At 38.7% G+C, this 20,863-nt stretch overlaps 1 protein-coding gene across 2 annotated transcripts; it reads left to right on the top strand.

The window, feature by feature from the left end:
* Positions 1-1,010: 1,010 nt before the first annotated feature.
* Positions 1,011-20,586, top strand: LOC129041371 (zinc finger protein 479-like). 2 transcript variants are annotated; one of them, XM_054496883.2, is made up of 6 exons: positions 1,011-1,148; positions 1,714-2,142; positions 6,323-6,375; positions 11,825-11,951; positions 12,430-12,525; positions 17,435-20,586. In XM_054496883.2, exons 3-6 carry the CDS (start codon positions 6,337-6,339, stop codon positions 19,081-19,083), a joined length of 1,911 nt encoding a protein of 636 aa, XP_054352858.1. In that variant the 5' UTR covers positions 1,011-1,148; positions 1,714-2,142; positions 6,323-6,336; the 3' UTR covers positions 19,084-20,586. The 2 variants fall into 2 exon arrangements, with proteins under 2 accessions (XP_054352858.1, XP_054352857.1); XM_054496882.2 differs by lacking the exons at positions 1,011-1,148; positions 1,714-2,142 and adding an exon at positions 6,124-6,209.
* Positions 20,587-20,863: the final 277 nt, after the last annotated feature.

Below are 20,863 nucleotides of genomic sequence, written 5' to 3'. Positions count from 1 at the left end.
GTACCATCTGAGGGCTTTACACAACATGCATGTGTGTGGCAATCACCTGTGATTTTTCTTAAAGTAGAAAACCCAGAACTATATTTTTTGGCCTAAGCCCAGCTATGAAAGTCAATACCTCTCCTACTGGCTGGGTCCAGGTATAAGAGTCATCGCTGGGCCTGTAAGCTGGGTCCACATATGACTCACCATCTGACCTTTGGCCAGATCCACATTGGATGGTCAATATTCTAACTGTGTATCGTGTCCTCATATGAGAGTCAAGACCTCACCAATAAGTTTTGTCAATGTGTGAGGGAGACAATTTTAATTGTCAACTAAGTGTGCCTATAAGAGTCACAATTTTACCTCTGTGCTGGACTCTGTTTTAACACTCTTTATATCACTCAAAGACTTTATAGAATATACATGTGTGATATATTGTGTGATCTTTCTACATTTAGAAGGCCCAGATCCTTACTTGTTTTTCTAAGCTTAGCTAGAAGAGTTAAAATATCTTCTATTGGCTGGGTTCACACACGCGAGTCTTCATTATACCTGTGAGCTGGGCCTAATGTGTGACCATCCCACCTGTGGGAAAAGACTAGGAGGGAGAGTCACATCAACTAGGTGCTGGGCCAGCGATATGTCAATATTTTTACTATGGGCAGGGTCCTGGCAATAAAAGTCACATCTCCTGGGTGCTAGGAAAAGCAATATGTCACAATCCACCTTGTAAACATGTTCCAGGTAGAAGACAGTCACCTCACCTAGGTGATGGGCCCAGTGATATGTAATCATTCCTCCTGCAAACAGATTCAAGGCAAAAAAGAGTCACATAACATAGGTGATGGTCCTAAAGATATCTCACAGTAACCCCTGTAGACTGGCCCAGGGAGAAAGGGAGAGTCACATCACCTACGTGATTGGCCCAGAGATATGTCACAATACCCTGGGAGGGCAGAGCCCAAGCAGGAAAGTCACATTATCTAGGCGCTCAACCTAAGTATATTTCACAATCTAAACTGTAGGCGGGGCCTAGGCAAAAGAGAAAAATCAGTCAGATACTGAGCGAAGCTATATGACACAATCACACCTGTGAAAAGTCCAGAGATCAAATTTACAATCTCTCACACGCCCCAGCTTCAGGACCAGAGTCAACACTTCCTGTGAGTTGCACCCAAAATGCCTATTGTGGCACCTCCTCTGTTCTTTCAAAGGAGTTCCAGGCTGTTAGAGCTTGAATATCCACAATTAATTAAGTCAACTTTAGGGCCAGGCGTGGTGGCTCACGCCTGTAATCATAGCACTTTGGAAGTCCGAGGAGGGGGATCACCTGAGGTCAGTGTTCAAGACCAACCTGACCAACATAGTGAAACTCCACTATTTTTTTTAGTATTTAGTAAAAATACAAAAAATTCAAAAATCAGCCAGGTGTAGTGGTGGATGCCTGTAATCCTAGCTACTCAGAAGGCCGTGGCAGGAAAATTTCTCGGTCTTCCGAGGCAGAGTTGTAGTGAGCAAAGATTGCACCACTGCATTCCATCTCAAAAAATAATACAATTAAGCTGACTTTTAACCATGATGCTCTTTTTTAAAAAAATTATTTAATTGTCTTACTACTTGACTTTAGCCATGCCAAAATGCCAATATTTCTGACTTTTGAACTTTACTACGATAACCTCCCAAGTGAAACCAATGAGCCTTTTTTTTTTTTTTTTTTTTTTGAGACAGTGTCTCCCTCTGTCACCCAGGCTGGAGTGCAGTGGCCAAACTTGGTTCACTGCAACCTCCATCTCCTGAAACCAATAAGCTTTAACTAAGGTTATGAAGCTAACGACAAGTGTACAAGATATTTTCAAAAAGGTGGCAAGCAGTTTTACAAAATCTAGAATCTTCAAAGGTAGCTCAGAGAAAGGAAAATCCAAGATGGTTGGTGGAGGGGAAGAGAATCAACAAATGTTCACACAGATATCAAATCAGAAAGGACTCATTTCCTAAGTGAGAAATTGAACCCTGAACCTGGGCTGCCACTGTGAGACAGCAAAGCCCAGCTACTGAGCTACGGCACGAAGCAGTCGCCATTGGAGTCTCCCAGAAGAAGCCTCCAGCAGCCGATTTTGAGCTTGCAAAGGTTTTGAACTGCTCAAGATCATTTTTAGAGTTAAGTATAACATAAATTTCAAAATTTCTGTATGCTGCATGGTAGAAACCAAGAGAAAATACTGCCACATGGCTACAAGGTCAAGCTCCCAAGAACATAAAACAAGAGGGAAACTTCATCCATTATTTTGTTGTTGTTGTTGTTGTTTGTTTCAGGGACTTCTTTTTTGTTTCTTTGGGGGTATTTTTTTTTTTTGAGATGGAGTCTTGCTCTGTCTCCCAGGCTGGAGTGCAGTAGCATGAACTCAGCTCACTGCAACCTCTGCCTCCCAGGTTCAAGCAATTCTCCCTGCCTCAGCCTCCTGAGTAGCTGAAACTGCAAGCGTCTGCCACCACCTGGGCTAATTTTTGTATTTTTTGTAGAGACGAGGTTTCGTCATGTTGGCCAGCCTGGTCTTCAATTCCTGACCTCAGGTGATCTGCCCACCTCGGCCTCCCAAAGTGCTGAGATTACAGGCATGAGTCACCATGCCTGGCCTGTTTCAGGGACTTCTGACCAGAAGTTTCAACATGTGATCTCTGCGCAAGATGGTGGCCTAGAGTAACAGAAAAGATAGGAAAGGAAAGAGAGAGAGAGAGATTCAGAGAGACATTGCCTATGGCAGGGCAGGAGAGGTGAGGAGCTCAGGAAAGCCAGAGAAAGACCCAAGCATTGCACTGAATCAAAAGTTTAGGTGGCTGCTTGTTGGTTGTGAAAGAATCTTTTTTGCAGTCCCATCTGCTCTCAAGTTTCCCACTTTAGGGAGGAAAAATCTCCACATGTTCCATGATTCTGTACTCACCTAATTCTGTCAGCCACAGCCATTAGCAAAAAATGCAAGGCAAATTAATACAAAGACAAGGCCTGGTTCGGTTCGTGCCTGTAATCCCAGCACTTTGAGAGGCTGAGGCAGGTGGGTCAGCTGAGGTCAGGAGTTCGAGACCAGCCTGGCCAACATGGTGAAACCCTGTCTCTACTAAAAATACAAAAATTAGCCAGGTGTGGTGGTCAGCGCCTGTAATCCCAGCTACTTGGGAAGCTGAGGAAGGTGAATTGCTTGAACCTGGGAGGTGGAGGTTGCAGTGAGCCAAGATCTCACCGCTGCACTCCAGCCTCAGCAACAAGAGTGAGACTCTGTCTCAAAACAAACAAAAAAACAAACAAACACAAAGACAGCAATGGTTAATATTCCATAATGCCAAATCTAATCTTAGCTGAGAGGGACTTTACTGAGAGGGGCCTCTAACCCCCTAAATCTTAGGAAAGACTCTAACCTTTCTAAGTTGCACCTCAAACACAAGTCTTTCAAATGTTCTTGCCTTTTATTAAAAGGGACCTTTTATCTTATCTGTCTTAGGAGACACTCTAACTCCACTAAATTGGGCTACTAACCTGATCCCATTCTTTACACGGGTATGCCACCACTTACAAAAAGTTAGCCAATTGGTAATTCAGTCTATTTCCTTTGAGTTGCAGGTTTCCTTAGTATCATCCTTTTGTAATTCACTGAAAAGAAGCTTCCAGAAATGGCCCCAATTCAGAAACGAAGATTGGGTTCTTGGATCTCCTACAAGAAATAATTTAGAGCCCTATGCCTGTAACCCCGGCTTATGCCTGTAACCCTGGTAATTTGGGAGGCAGAGGCGGGAGGATCACTTGAGGTCAGGAGTTCGAGACCAGCCTAGCCAACATGGTGAAACCGCATCTCTACTAAAAATAAAAAAATTAGCCGGGCATGGTGGCGCATGCCTGTAATCCCCACTATTCCAGAGGCTGAGGCAGGAGAATCTCTTGAACTCAGGAGGCAGACGTTGTAGTGAGCCAAGATGGCGCCACTGCACTCCAGCCTGGGTGACAGAGCAGGATGCTGTCTCAAAGACAAAAAAAAAAAAAAAAAAAGATAGAAGAAAGAATTTTGGATGAGTCTGCAGTGCAAAGCAAAAGCAAATTTATTAGGAAAGTAGAGAAATAAAAAATGGCTACTGGGCCGCTCAACTAAGGATACTTAACAGTTATTTCTTGATTATATGCTAACTAAGGGGTGGATTATTCATGAGTTTTACAAGAAAGGGGTGGGCAATTCCCAGAACTGAGTGTTTCTCTTCTTTTTAGACCATGTAAGGTAACTTTCTGATGTTGCCATGGCATTCATTAACTGTCATCGCGCTGGTGGGAATGTCTTTCACATGCTAATGCATTATAATTAGTGTGTAATGATTCGTGAGGACAATCAGAGGTCACTTTCATTCCCACCTTGGTTTTGGTGGATTTTTGTGGCTTCTTTACTGCAAAGTGTTTTCTCAGCAAGGTCTTTGTAAAATGGATCTTGTGCCAATCTTCTATTTATCCTGTGACTTAGAAAGCCGGGCCTCATGGAAATGCAGTCCTGTAGGTCTCAGCCCCATTTTACCCAGCACCTATTCCAGATGCAGTTTCTCTGCTTCAGACGCCTCTGACATAGCTACAGGGTGCTGGAATGTGGCTAGTGTGAACTGCAATGTGCTAGAAAGGTAAAATACAAGATTACATTCAAAGATTTAGCTTCAAAAATGTATATGCTTTATTAACCATTACATACTAATCACATATTAAAATAATAATATTTTGGATATACTGGGCTGATTAAGTTGTTGCAATCAATTCTACCGTTATTCCACCTGTTTCTTTCTTTTTTATTTTGAGACAGAGTCGCTCTGTTGCCAGGCTGGGGTGCTGTGGTGTGATCTCGGCTCACTGCAACCTCTGCCTCTTGGGTTCAAGTGATTCTCCTCTCTCAGCCTCCCTAGTAGCTGGGATCACAAATGCCTGTCACCACGCCCAGCTAATTTTTCTACTTTTGGTAGAGCAGGGGTTTCATCATGTAAGCCAGGCTGGTCTCGAACTCCTGACTTCAGGTGGTTCGCCACCTCGGCCTCTCAAAGTGCTGGGATTACAGGCGTGAGCCACTGCTCCCGGCCCCACCTTTTTCTTTTTACTTTTTAATATTTGGCTACTAGAAAATTCAAAATTTACCTGTGGCTCATATTTTACTGCAGAGGATTGCCTCCCTTTTGAAATCTCAGGCTGCCCGCATGTATTAGTCCATTTTCACACTGCTACAAACAAATACCTCAAACTACGTAATTTTCTTTTAAAAGTAAATTGAATCGTAGTCCTACATGGCTGCAGAATCCTTGGGAAATTTAAATTCATGACCATGACAGAAGGTGAAGGGAAAGCAAGGCACATCTTACATGGTGGAAAAAGAGAGAAAACCGGGGAGGACGTGCCACATTTTTAAACCGTCAAGTATCTTGAGAGCTCCCTTACTACTGCAAGAACAGCATGAGGATAATCCACACCAATGATCCAATCACCTCCTGCCTGCTGCCTGCCCTGACAAATGGGAATTACAATTTTTTTTTTCTTTCAGACGAAGTCTCTTTGTGTCACCCAGGCTGGAGTGCAATGGCGCCATCTTGGCTCACTGCAACCTCCACCCCTGGGTTCAAGCAATTCTGCATCAGTCTCCCGAGTAGCCGGGACTACAGGCGCGCTGCCACGCCTGGATAATTTTTGTATTTTTAGTAGAGACGGAGTTTCACCATATTTTCCAGGCCTATTTCGAACTCCTGAACTAGTGACCTGCCTGCCTCAGCCTCCCAAAGTGCCGGGTTTACAGGCCTGAGCCACTGCGCACGGATGGGAATTACAATTTGAGATTAGATTTGGGTGGAGCCAGAAAGTCACACCATATCACTGCAAAGGATCCGCAGCAAGGAAGGTCATAAAATCCTAAATTTTAAAATAATTGTCATTATTTCAATGTATGAATAAATATTATATATCATTTATAAATGCATATGACATTATACACAAGGTTAAATGCAAATATCCTCTGAAGTTGGCCTGGCTCAGATCAAGGAAGAAGCCCTGCCTGTAAAGGCTGCAGCCTAGGCTGTTATTTTTGCTTCACTCAGCCCAGTGTGCGATCAAATATTCCCTCGCTCAGGGCATGAAGGGTGGAGCCTGAAACCTTATCCAATCAGGAGCCGTGGACTAGAAACTGTCCAATCAGGCATGCAGCTGGAAAGAACAGGCTACTTCCGTAAGTTTGCCGGTCCTTTGTGTTTCTCTGCGTCCAGAGCTGCAGTTCTTCTCTTCACTACTCTGTGTCCTCTGCTCCTAGAGGCCAAGCCTATGTGTCCTTGTGTCCTGCAGGTATCTGCAGATTTATGGCTAAAAGACCGGGACCCCCTGGAAGCCGAGAAATGGTGAGTGCTGGGTCTGTCATCATGAGAGAGGGGTGGGGGCTGGTTGGAACCGGCAGAACGTGGCTGTAGCAGGACCCAGACTTTCTCTCAGTCGGTTCGAGAGCCTGACGACCCAAATCCTCTTTGGCCCAGCTCGGCTCTCGTCCCCTCCAGCTGCAAGATGGTGCCTGGGCCAGCGGCTGGGACCCTGGGAGCTCTGTCTTTTTCCTCTGCACTGGCTTTGCCCTGGACTGGAGGCCTCTCTGGTGTGCTCTGCACTCCCAGCACCTCACCTCACCCAGATTGTACAGGGATGGGAAAGTCATCAGGGGAGGATCCTGACTCAGGGTGCAAGATTCATGAGTGGAAAGAGCTGTGGTCCTGGGGTCCCTAGTTCCTCATTTTTCCTTTTAGAGATGTATGGGAGTCACTGTAAAAATGAGAATCTGATCAAAGTGTGATTCAAGAATCATAGAGAACCCAGCTGTGGTTTGTGGGTTGTGATCCATGGGAGAGACTCGAAGAAAAGTCTGTTATAAGTTGCATGATGAAGCAAACCAGATTCAATCATTGGTTTGGTACAGTTATGTAGTTTCCTTATTTGTAAGATCCAGGTGAAAATTTCTTGGTTATGTCATCAGAGATTAACTGGCAGTCTGTGGTTGCCTAGGCCTGAATATTTTCTTCAAGATAATAATTTCCAAGAAATGCTTTTTTTGGTTTTATTTTTTGAGAGGGAGTCTCACTCAGTCCTCCAGGCTGGAGTGCAGTGGTGCGATCTCACCTCTTTACAACCTCCGCCTCCCAGGTTCAAGTAATTGTCCTGCCTCAGTCTCCCGAGTAGCTGGAATTACAGCTGTGTGCCACCACGCCCAACTAATTTTTGTATTTGTAGTAGAGACGGGATTTCACCATGTTGGCCAGGTTGGTCTCCAACTTTTGGCCTCAGGTGATCTGCCTGCCTCAGCCTCCCAATGGGCTGGGGTTACAGGTGTGAGCCACTGCACCCAGCTGATATTTTTTCTTTACCTTTTATTTTAGGTTCAGGGGTACATGTGCAGGTTTGTTATATAGGTAAAATCATATCATGAAGTTTTTGTGTACAGATTATTTTATCACTCAGGTACTAAGCATAGTATCCAACAGATTAGTTTTCTGATTTTCTCCATCCTCTGACCCTCCACCCTGAACTGAGCCTCAGTGTCTGTTGTTCTCTTATTTGTGTCCACGTGTTCTCATTATTTTGCTCCCACTTATAAGTGACAACATACAGTTTTTTATCTTCTGTTCCAGCACTAGTTTTCTAAAAATAACAGTCTCCAGTTCCATCGACGTTGCTGCAAAGGACATGATGTTGTTCTTTCTTATAGTTGCATCATATTTCATGGTGTTTACATACCACATTTTCTTTATCCAGTCTACCATTGAAGACATACAGGATTATTTCTTGTTTTTGCTATTGTGAATCGTGCTTTAATAAACATATGCGTGCATGTGTCTTCATGGTAGAAAAGCTAACATTCACTGGGTATATTCCCAGTTGTGGGATTGGGAATGGTAATTCTGTTTTCAGGTTTTTGAAAAAATGCCAAGCTGCTTTTCTCAGTGGTTAAATAAATTTATACTTTCACCAGCAGCATATAAGCATTCAATTTCTCCACAGTCTTACAAGCATCTGTTTTTATTTTTGTTTTTACTTTTTATTCTAATTGTTTTTATTTGAATTATTTCTTTTTTTCCCATTAGTCTAGTGTTTTATCTATCTTATTATGTTTACATAGAATCAACTTCTGGTTCCTTTGAATTTTTTTTTTTTAAGACAGAGTTTCACTCTTAGACCCAGGCTGGAGTGCAGTGGTGCGGCCTCAGCTCACTGCAACCTCTGCCTTCCAGTTTCAAGCAATTCTCCTGCCTCAGCCTCCCGAGTAGCTGGGATTACAGGCATGTGCCACCACGGCCAGCTAATTTTTGTGTTTTTAGTAGAGATGGGCTTTCACCATGTTGACTAGGCTGGTCTCAAGCTCCTGAACTCGTGATCTTCCCGCCCTGGCCACCCAAAGTGCTGGGATTACAGGAGTGAGCCACAGCACATGCATGGCCCGTTGAACTTCTTATAGTTATTTATGTCTCAAACCTCTTCATTTCAGCTCTGATTTTGGTTATTTCTTGACTTTTGTGAGCTTTGAAGTTGGTTTGCTCTTACTTTTGAAATTCTTTTAATTGTAACATTAGATTTTTAAATTGAGATCTTTCTAACTTTTTGATGTGGATGTTTAGTGATATACATTTTATTGTTAACACTGCCTTAGCTCTAACCCTGAGATTCAGGTATGTTGTATTTTGGTTGTAATTAGTTTCAAAAATTTTATTTCTGCCTTAATTTCATTATTTCCAAAATAGCCATTTGGAAGCTGATTATTCAATTTTTATGTAATTGCATCCTTTCACATGTTTTTTGTATTGAATTATTCTATACATTTTCTATTTAAAATTAATGAGAAAGATAAGAAGAAATAAAAATGCTGTGCTCTTAATCTAAATGCTAAAAATTATTCAGCACTTAGTACCAGCTCCCAGGGTGCTATGAAAATTAAATCACAAAATGTGTTATTCCCAGCACAGTGTTCTGTGACATGCTCCTGAGCACAGTACCTGCTTAATAAACATTTTATTAGTACATGTGTACAGGTTTCCCAAGTGCGGGTTTACTCAGACATTGCTGTCTTCTGTTGTCCCTGTAAACTTAAAAAAGCCAACAAAAATATAGTATTTCAGGTTGGAAATTGGTTGTCTTTATTTGTAGCAGAAGTATTAGTATTGTGACAAATGTGGTGTGTGTAAGGGACTCTTCTGTGCATGCTTTCACTTGCTAATGCTAATAATGTGTCTGGGAAAGCACAATCAGCATTTACAGGGGACTTGTTGAGAAAGCCCATGCCTGGACCCTTTTGGATCCTGCAGAATCACGTTGCATAGAGCGGGGCCAAGATTACCAAGTGATTTATAAACTTGAGGGGTTCAAGATACTTTCAGGATAGTTAGTTCAACCTTTGCATCAAAGGAAGGCTGCACTGCCTGCCCTGTTTAAGTTTGGTAGGAAGAGGTCAGTGCAGTTCATGTTCCCATTACTCTAAAGAAAATTGCTGGTTTCTGATAGGGGAGGGCAGGGACAAAGAAACTTATATTTTAATAGTTGTGGAGAAGCTCATTGTTCTCTCATTGCTCTTAAATCTTTTCAGTTATAAACAACAAAAATGGGTGAATGTTTTCTGCAAGTCTCAGTCTTCCGCCCGTGGGTGTGTGTGGTGGTAGCCCGTGAATAGGTTGTGCTTTAAAGTCATATTCTCAAGATGCAGGTTTGATATGTCCAGGGCATCTTATCTGAAAATACATTTCAGAGAAAGTGGAGGAAAAGAGACAAATCACTTTTTCTCGGGTGAGCATGTCTCAGATCAAGTGCACTGTCCACTCTGCCTTTTGGAATGCCTTGTGTTCAGAACTTGCAGTTTTTTACTTCTCTACTTGTGCTGTTGATCCCTAATGAGTTTGTTTCAACTATTTTTTGTGATTTTTATGATAGTCAAGGGGTTCTGAAAAAAATATTTGTTTTCTATATGCCATAGCATTCTATACATTTCTCTTCATCTTGGATTCTTGTATATCATGCAGAATTCTTACCACAAATTTACAACCTACGATATATAAAATGTTCCCGTTGTAGCTGTTGAACATTAGAAGGTGTGGATACTCAAGATTTCTACTGGGGAGACACCGTTGTCTTCGGATATTAGTGAAAAATGAAACATGTTATATTGAGGTTTCATCTGTGTGCTCTATTAGTTCCATGCAGAACAGCGTTTAGAAAATGCTCATTTAAACAGTGTGGCATTTATTACACAGAAAGTTCTGAAAAAACTGTTAGGAGATACTTGCTTTCCAGGGTGCTAAGGAAAGACTGCTTAAAATTACTAATAAAAATTACAGAACAGGGAAGTTATCTGCACCTTCAACTTTGCATAAAACTGATGTTTCTTTATGATTAAATTTAGGCCAGGTGCAATGGCTTTGGCTTGTAATCCCAGCACACTGGGAGGCTGAGGCAGGCAGATCACGTGAGGTCAGGAGTTCAAGGCCAGCCTGACCAACATGGTGAAACACCATCTCTACTAAAAATAGAAAATTAGCCGGACGTGATGGCATATGCCTGTAATCCCAGCTCCTCGGGAGGCTGAGGCAAGAGAATCACTTGAACCCAGTGATTCTGGGTTGTAATGTAGATTACAATTTACTTTTCTGAGAGGAGAGAAATGCCACAGCAGTGATGTTGTGTCATGTGTGCATCAGCACATAATAAAAATGTGTCCTAACAAAGTTGATAGCAATTTTATTCGCTTGGTTCAAGATCTCTATGACATTTTTTTCCACTCTAGAGTTAATTCTTATTCTCTTAATTATTAAGGACACTTAGGAGATTTACTAGCTGAAGTGCATAAACCATCGCATTTAATCTGGAGGCTGTCCTTTCCTTTTAGATGACTTTTGCTTATATTTGTCTTTTAAAAATGAAGGCTCTTATATCTTTATTTACAGGTGAGAGAAACTGGGAAAAACCCAGACTCTGCCATTTACTGGATATTTGACAAAATATTCTTACTAGGCTAGAAACATTGGTGAGCTTGCTAAAAATTCAGAAATTCAGACTTTCTCTGAAATCTCCTGAAACAAAATCTCACAAGATCTTTAGTTTATTGTACATACTAAGACTTCAGAGGTATCTTCCAACTCATCATGACTGTTCTATCTGAGAAATATACACAACTTATTCTATATGATGTAAATATAGCACTCAAAAATAGACATGTCCGGCCAGGTGCAGTGGCTCATGCCTGCCATCCCAGCACTTTGGGAGGCTGAGGTGGGTGGATCACCTGAGGTGAGGGATGCAAGACCTGCCAGGTCCACATGGAGAAACCCCATCTCTACTAAAAATACAAAAATTAGCCAGTCATGGTGGCTCATGCTTGTAGTCCCAGCTACTCAGGAGGCTGAGGCAGGAGAATCAATTGAACCCGGGAGATGAAGGTTGCACTGAGCCAAGATCATACCACTGCACTCCAGCCTGGGCAACAGAGTGAGACTCGGTCTCAAAGAAAAAAAAAAAGAAGAAGAAAAGAAAAACAGAAAAAAAAAAAGACATGTCCATGTTGATGTCATTAATTTTATAATGTATCATCCAGAAAAGTATCAAATCTACAGTGGTATTGTGGATCTTATGCTATCCTATTTTCTCAGAGTTAGAGAATACTTCAGTGTTAAAAATTATCTTATTGAATAATTTTAGTCAGTCTTATAAGTGAGAACCACTTCTTTTTACTCTCTTTTTTAACTTGAGTCAAATAAAAATCTCTGCCTATGGCCATGCGGTAAGTGCTTGTGTGTTCATGAGTGGTTTTGTTTGTTTGTTTTCCAGGGACTGTTGACATTCAGAGACATAGCTATAGAATTCTCTCCGGAGGAATGGCAATGGCTGGATTGTGCTCAGCGGAATTTATATAGAGATGTGATGTTAGAGAACTACAGAAACCTGGTCTCCCTGGGTGAGGATAACTTCAATACATAATTCCTAATATATTTATTTTCTCTTTTCTAAGATGTTTTTGGTAATTTCTGCTTTGCATGAATGAATTTTAGATCTCCAATTTTAAGAAAATCTTGGGGATTCATTGGTGTAGAACAAATTCTTCAAGGTGTTTTATCTTGACTAGAACTTTTCCCTTTCCTGAGCTTATGTATCTTTTGCTCTAGGTTAGTGGGAATTCCAAAAATGCCATGGCATAAAATATCGTTGCCCACACATTAGAATTCAGTTGCTGTCACCAATTTTTGATTCAGTAGTACTCAGTAGTGAAATTAAGGACCTATAAATTTAAAATATTTTCTGAATATTTAGAAAGTTCTATTATGAATCAATATTAATTTTCTAGAATTTTCTATTATATCCTCTAAGCATAATACTAATTTGGTAATTAAAGAATTCAGCATGATCTATGTCACTTTTTTTTCTTAATAAAACAGGTATTGCTGTCTCTAAGCCAGACTTGATCACGTGTCTGGAGCAAAATAAAGAGTCCCAGAATATAAAGAGAAATGAGATGGTAGCCAAACACCCAGGTAGGTGAGAGCGAATGAAGCAGATGAGACAGATGAGAGGTACACAAATCAAGGAGGCAGCCAGTCCTTAAAATGTGGTCTGAGGAACTGTGCTTTGATGAAAAGAGTTTCTGAGAAGCTCAAGTCATTTTTTTCTTTTGCTCTCACATAGGGACACCTTCTGCCTCATGCTGTTAAATTCTCTAAGGATTCCACTTTTGCTTCCATAATCTTTCTTCAAGTTCGCAGTGTGAGCCAAAGTTTTCTTTAAAGGTTATCAGGGACTGCACAAACTGACTGCTTTACCATTGCTTTTGGGGACACACTAATATCTGCATATTTTTGAAAAACTCTAAACCATTAAAATTTTTTTTTTGCATCATGTCTAAAATGTGTGAGAATAGTAGTTTCTCTTTCATTGGTGGTCATCCATTTTTCTGCACATGCCATTCTGTTTTTATTACTATAGCCTTGAAATATATTTTAAAGTTTTTACAAATTTTTTTAAAATTTTTAAATTTTTTATATGTATTTATTTATTTAGAGGCTTGCTTATCCCCCCCTTGCTGTGGGGGGATATGCAAGCAGGGTACCTTTTATGTCTTCATTTTACTGTGTTGCATATTTTAGATATAGACTCATAAATGGTATTGCTGTATTATATTATATTATAATTTCATTTTAAATTATTTAAAGAACATTTATGATATTTTTATGATGGCTGTATCTTTTTCTCATAAAAAACAACTTACATAGGTTTCAATTTCTTTACATCAACAGTTGGTGTTTTAAAAAAATTTATAGTGGCCATCCTAATTGATGTAAGGTAATTTTGTTTTGCATTGTGATTATGTTTTGCATTTTTCTATAAATTATTAATTTTGTGCAGCCTTTCAAATGCTTCTTCCCATTTGTATATCTTTTTTATTAAAATTTAATTTAATCTTTTTTCCATTTCTTTCTTTCTTTCTTTTTTTTTTTTTTTGAGACGGAGTTTCGCTCTTGTTTCCCAGGCAACAAGAGCAATGGTGCCATTTCAGCTCACAGCAACCTCTGCCTCCTGGATTCAAATGATTCTGCTGCCTCAGCCTCCTGAGTAGCTGGGATCAGGGATGTGCCACCACACCCAGCTAATTTTGTATTTATAGTAGGGATGGGTTTCTCCATGTTGGTCAGGCTGGTCTCGAATTCCTGACCTCAGGTGATCTGCCCACCTCAGCCTCCCAAAGTTCTGGGATCACATGTGTGAGCCACCGCACCCGGCTCATTTGTCCATTTCTAAATCAAGTAATTCAATTATTGTTGTCTAGTGCTAGGAGTAGTTTATATATTCTCAATATTAAGTCTTATCACGTGTGATTTTCAAATATTGTCACCGATTTCTTGGGAGACACTGTCACTCTATTAAATGTTTTATTTGACTGCAGAAATTTTGAAGTTTAGCCCAATTAAATTTTTCTGTTCTCCTCTTTGTTGCTCATGCATTTGATGGCATATCTAAGAAAATGTGCCAAGACCAATGTCATGTCTTTGCACTATACTTTTTTTCTAAGAGTTTCATTAGGTTTTTTTTAGTCTAAGTACTTTGTTTAAAATATTTTTTATATGTGATGCAATTAAACCATTCAACTTCATTTTTTCAATGTAGATGTCCAGTTTTCAACATTATCTGTTGAAGGGATTATATTTTCTCCATTGTCTGCTCATGGCAACCTTGAGGCAGATTATTTGGTCATACACAGAAGAGTTCATTGCTGGGCTTTCTATTTTGTTCTATCATGTCTTTATCTGTCTTTTTGTGAATACCACATAGTTATTGTTATTGCTGTTTTTTATTATGTTTTGAAATTATGAAGTATAGTACCTCTGTGTTTTTCATGTGTGTTTCTCTAGATTTGGTTCATAATAAAATTTAAAAATTTTAAACAACATTTCAGGAATAAATATACTTTTGGAATTTTGATACAAATTATATTAAATTTTTCACCACTGTGGGTTATATTGACATCTTAACAAATTAAGTCATCACTTAAATATGTTGGCCCTTGAGAAAAAATATTAAATTAAATTAATCTAAATTATTTGACCCTGTGCAAGAATACAGTGAAGAGTGTGTTTATTTCCATGTATTTTTGATTTGCCAGTATTACTTTTTTCTTTTTAGTTTTATTCAGTTTGGGTTAGAAAACATATACTGTATGATTTTGCTCTTCTTAATTTTTTTTTGACTCAGAGTTTCTCACTCTGTTTGCCAGACTGTAGTGCAGTAGCACAATCTTGGCTCACTGCAGCCTCAACCTCTTGGACTCAAGTAATCCTTTCACCTTGGCCTACTGAGTGGCTGGCACTACAGGCATACTCTGCCACGCTCAGCTAATTTTTAATTATTTGTAGAGACAGGGTCTCACTGTGTTCCCAAGGCTAGTATCAAACTTCTTGCCCCAAGTGATTCTTCCACCTTGGCCTCCCAAACTGCTGGGATTACACCTGTGAGCCACTGCACCTGGCTGATCTTTTGAAATTTACTAAGACTTATGTGTTCTAACAGAATGCACCAGGTGCAAATAAGAATATTTTGTATCCACTTACTTTTGACTGGAGAGTTCTGTACATGTCTGTTTAGCCTATTTGGTTTGTGATATGGTGTAGATGCCCTCCAAATCTCATGTTGAAATGTAATCTGCACTGTTGGATGTGGGGTCTAATGAGAGCTGTTTGCATCATGGAGACAAATCCCTCATGAATGACTTGGCACAATCCCCTTGGTAATCATAGGGTTCTCACTCTATTAATTCACATGAGAGCTGGTTGCTTAAAGGAACCTGGCTCCTCCACCTCACACTCACATCATCTTTCACCATGTGACATGTTTGGTTCTTCTTTGCCTTCCACTATAATTGTAAGCTTCCTCATATCTTCACCAGAAGGAGATGCTGGCATATACTTCTTGTACAGTCTACTGAACTGTGAATCAAAAAAATCTTTTTCTTTATAAATTACCCAGTCTGAGGTTATTTTCTATAGCAATGGAAAATAAATTCATACGCAATACAATATTCTTCGGGTTTTCAGTTTTTTTAATTGATTTTTTATTTAAATTTTTTATTTATTATTGAAAGTGAGGTCTTAATGTTTATAATTTTGTGTTGCTATTTTATTTCTTGCTTCATTTCTGTCAATATTTGCTTAATATATTTTGAAGCCCTCATGTTATATATGCATATACATACAGATAGACACAATAGGTATAGATTTCTAGTAAATGGACTCATTTTAGCATTATATAATATCAGTCTTTGTCTCATGCTAGTAATTGACTCATTTGCTTTTGTGTGTCTAAAAAGATTTTTTCTTTGTGCTACATTGGAGATTCTGTAAAACATTTTAAATGTTACAACAGTATATTTTAAACTGGTAAAAAAATGACTTCAGTTGCATAGAAAAATTTGTCTTCATTAAATCTACCCTATACTTCTTATTGATGTTGCTAATTATATCTTTTTATGTTTTATGATTATTTTTATGCTTATATTTTTCAAATTTTAAAAAATAACTAAAAGTATTTTCTGCACCATCACAATAATGCCACAGAATTTTACTTTTGTATATGCATATGTTTTTCAGAAAGTTATGTATTTTCATATGATTACATATATTTTTCATCATGTTATTTTATGTGGAAAGACCTCTTTACAGCATTTTATTTAGGGCACATGCAATGATTATAGCTTTTCCAGCATTTATTTATTATGGAAGAGTTTTATTTTTCTTTATGTTATGTAGTACATTTTTTTCTGGTTTTATTATTCTCACCATGAAAATTTTTTTCAGCCTTTGACCATTTTACACAGTTCTTTTCTGACCTGCACGGTTTCTGTTTACAAATTCACTGGTTGTCTCAGAGGACTATGCTTATAAATAATACCTCACTTTTATCCTGCAGCTCCCAAGATTATCTTCTGGTTTGTGACTTTTGAAACTTTGCTTAAATTTGTGTTGCGGATCTTTTTGTGTACATCCTAGTTTGTTTGTTTAGCTTCTTCATTTTTTACATATTTTTTTCTTACTTTAAAATTTTTTCAGTTATTCTTTTTTACCTCCACATTGTTTATTTTTATCATTGCAAGTTTTGCTGGTATACTTATTTTTCTTATTTTATTTGGGTGTCCGGTTTTCCATTTTTGTCATTGAGCATAATATGGATTATCTTAAATTTTAAAAATCAAGATGTACATCTTTATTTTTATAGTTGCTTTTTCAAAATTTTTGATTTTTTTGATTGGACCATGTTGTCCTCATGTTTTATATACATTGTAATCTTTGTTTGAGATTTAGACACTAACATAAAACTACCTCTCATGATCCTTATAATGCAGCTCCTTCCTGTCATAGCATGACACCAATTGTCTTTGATAGAGATTCTGGGATTCTCACAAACATGTTCTCAGGATGTGTTTTGTCTGCAATTTGTATTTATTTTTCAATTAAAAGACTTCTTCATATTTCTTCTTAGTGGTCAGTAACTACGTTCTACACCTATCTTCTGCCCATGATACTGCAGTCTTTCTGCAGTTGTAACATTCACTTTTGAGCTCAGAAGGCTTAAAGCTGTTATTAAAGGCACCATGTTCTTCTACTGGGCATGAGGAAGGGCTATGTTGGGTAAATATAGCAGACTTTTCTTTTGTCTCTATATGGCTCTGGACATTGTGCTCACATGGTGCACACACTTTATTTATAAATTTCCAACAAAGGTATTTTGGTCACTGTGATTTTGTTACATTTATACATCTATGAAGGAATTATGGCCTGTGGTATTTTGATATGGCATTTTGCTAATGTACCTTGTATAATTTTATATATTTCATTTGTAGAATATATTTATATAAGTCCAGAAAGTGGAGTAACTTGTGCTTTTTATGTCTTTCAGTTATGCATTCCCATTTCACCCAAGACCTTCAGCCAGAGCAGGGCATAAAAGATTCACTCCAAAAAGTAATACCAACAACGTATGGAAAATGTGGACATGAGAATTTACAATTTAAAAAATGCTGTAAAATTGTGGGTGAATGTGAGGTGCACAAAGGAGGTTATAATGAAGTTAACCAATGTTTGTCAACTACCCAAAACAAAATATTTCAGACTCATAAATATGTCAAAGTCTTTGGTAAATTTTTAAATTCCAATAGACATAAAACAAGATATACTGGAAAGAAACATTTCAAATGTAAAAAATATGGCAAATCATTTTGCATGCTTTCACACCTAAATCAACATCAGGTAATTCAAACTAGGGAGAAGTCCTACAAATGCAAAGAATGTGGCAAATCCTTTAACTGCTCCTCAAACCATACTACACATAAAATAATTCATACTGGAGAGAAACCATATAGATGTGAGGAATGTGGCAAAGTCCTTAGCTGGTCCGCAAACCTTACTAGACATAAGATAACTCATACTGGAGAGAAACCCTACACATGTGAAGAATGTGGCCAAGCCTTTAGGCACTCCTCAACACTTACTAACCACAAGAGGATTCATACTGGAGAGAGACCCTACAAATGTGAAGAATGTGGCAAAGCCTATAGCTTATCCTCAACCCTCACTGACCACAAGAGAATTCATACTGGAGAGAAACCCTACACATGTGAAGAATGTGGCCAAGCCTTTAGGCGCTCCTCAACACTTACTAACCACAAGAGAATTCATACTGGAGAGAGACCCTACAAATGTGAAGAATGTGGCAAAGCCTATAGCTTACCCTCAACCCTCGCTGACCACAAGAGAATTCATACTGGAGAGAAACCCTGCAGATGTGAGGAATGTGGCCAAGCCTTTACCTGGTCCTCAAACCTTACTAGACATAAGAGAATTCATACTGGAGAGAGACCCTACACATGTGAAGAATGTGGCAAAGCCTATAGCTTACTCTCAACGCTCACTGACCACAAGAGAATTCATACTGGAGAGAAACCCTGCAGATGTGAGGAATGTGGCAAAGCCTTTACCTGGTCCTCAAACCTTACTAGACATAAGAGAATTCATACTGGAGAGAAACCCTACACATGTGAAGAATGTGGCCAAGCCTTTAGCTTATCCTCGAACCTTACTAGACATAAGAGAATGCATACTGCAGGGAAACCCTACACATGTGAAGAATGTGGCCAAGACTTTAGGCGCTCCTCAGCACTTACTATCCACAGGAGAATTCATACTGGAGAGAGACCCTACAAATGTGAAGAATGTGGCAAAGCATTTAGCTTATCCTCAACCCTCACTGACCACAAGAGAATTCATACTGGAGAGAAACCCTACATATGTGAAGAATGTGGCAAAGCCTTTAACTACTCCTCAACCCTTATGCAACATAAGAGAATTCATACTGGAGAGAAACCCTACAAATGTGAAGAATGTGACCAAGCTTTTAAGTGGCATTCAGGTCTTGCTAAACATAAGACAATTCACACTGGAGAGAAACCCTACAAATGTGAAGAATGTGGCAAAGCTTTTAAGTGGCATTCAAGTCTTGCTAAACATAAGACAATTCACACTGCAGAGAAACCCTACAAATGTGAATAATGTGGCAAAGTCCACCCTCAGGCCTCATAATACATAAAATAATTTATACTGGAAAAAAAACACTACAAGTGTAGAGAATGTGGCCAAGCCTTTAACCAGTTCCAAACCTTAATTGAATGTAAGAGAATTCATATTGGAAAAAAATTTTATAAACTTAAAAAAATGTAACAAAGCCTTTAACCAACCCTCAAACCTTAATGAACCTAAGAGAAATTATTTTTAAAAAATTTTTTGAGATGGAGTCTCCCTGTGTCACCCAGGCTGGAGTGCAGTGGCATGATCTCAGCTCACTGTAACCTCTGCCTTCCGGGTTCAAGCGATTCTCCTGCCTCAGCCTCCTGAGTAGCTGGGATTACAGGCGTGTGCCACCACACTGGCTGATTTTTGTATTTTTAGTAGAGATAGAGTTTCACCATGTTGGCCAGGCTGGTCTTGAACTGCTGACCTCAGGTGATCCACCTTTGTCAGCCTCCCAAAGCCTGAGAGAATTTATATTAGAGAGACCCTAGAAACATTAAAAAAAAAGTGACAAAACTTTTAAGCACATCTCAGGCCTTACATAATATCTGATCATTCATTCTAGAGAGAAACTCTACAAAAGCAAAGAATGTGGTAAAGCTCTTAGTCTTGAACCCTTATTATACATAAGAGAATTAATACTGAAGAGAAACCCTACAATAAGGAATATGGCAATGTCGTTAAAAAGTCCTCAAACCTGAATAAATGTAAGATAATTGATATTGGAGAGAAACCTTGCAATTGTAGGGAAAAATGTGGCAAACCCTCTGTCTCAAAAAAAAAATTATAAATGTGATTACTGTAAAAAGACCTTTTGGAAAATATAGGCCTTTAAAGTAAAGACTAGTTATTCTGAAGACAAACATACAAACATAAAGAGGATTGTTGTACCTTTACTTCCATTACAGATTTTATTGTACACATTTTATATTAAAGGAAAAATTTGAAGATCTGAAAAAGATGCTCAAACTTTGTTGAACGTTAGAGAATTTATATTGGCGAGAAAGTCTAAACATGTAATGAATGTGAAAAACATTTGTTCAAAAACTATGGCTTAGAAAACACCAGTTTATACTAAATATTTTTGCAGAACCAGTAAATGGGGAAAACATATTAAATCAAAAATTGTCTATATAAACATCTGAGGAGGCACAGTAGAAAGATGAAGGCACTGAAACTTCAGACATTACACGAAATCAGAGTGTTGAGTGTAAAAGAGATCCAAAGCTAACACCATATTCATGTTAAAGAAGTAGGTTTTTTTGGAGATTTATAATTACCTTCGAGGTATGCTTCTTTCTTCTATAAAAAATAGTTTCTGAAAAGCAAATAATAATGTAACTCAAGTCTCAGATTCCGTCATGTTGACTCTTCCCATTGTTTGTGAAAGTATTTGAACAGTTGTTTCATCAGAGATAGGAGAGATTGTTTTTTATCAATTGTGCATTTATGTAATAAAATGCAATAAATTTAAAAATATTTAAAGATTATGTGTCAATTTTTTCATTAAAGTTGTTTTTAATGTGTTAAAACTATTGTGCTTTGAATGAAGTGTTAATTTGTCATAAAATTTAATGGGTCCCATTTTACTTAAGGTTCTAAGTAAAAGATGGTAACAGTATACTATTTGTTAATGTAGGGGAATGACATCTTTAGTAATCTCTTTTTTGCCAGTGTTTTTTGTTTGTTTGTTTGTTTTGAAATGGAGTCTTGCTCTGTAGCTTAGGCTGTGCAGTGCAGTGGCACGATGTCAGCTCACTGC

This window comes from Pongo pygmaeus, chromosome 6, assembly GCF_028885625.2.
Source record: "Pongo pygmaeus isolate AG05252 chromosome 6, NHGRI_mPonPyg2-v2.0_pri, whole genome shotgun sequence".
Lineage (NCBI taxonomy): Eukaryota > Metazoa > Chordata > Mammalia > Primates > Hominidae > Pongo > Pongo pygmaeus.
This window is presented reverse-complemented; position numbering and strand designations above follow the sequence as displayed.

Bases quoted from the DNA above. Each gene is read 5' to 3' on its own strand.
- LOC129041371 (XM_054496882.2), top strand. From the start codon at position 6,182: ATGCAGCTGGAAAGAACAGGCTACTTCC. The intron at 6,210-6,322 runs GTAAGTTTGCCG...TGTGTCCTGCAG, and splicing joins GGAAAGAACAGGCTACTTCC to GTATCTGCAGATTTATGGCT. The intron at 6,376-11,824 runs GTGAGTGCTGGG...TTTGTTTTCCAG, and splicing joins CCCCTGGAAGCCGAGAAATG to GGACTGTTGACATTCAGAGA.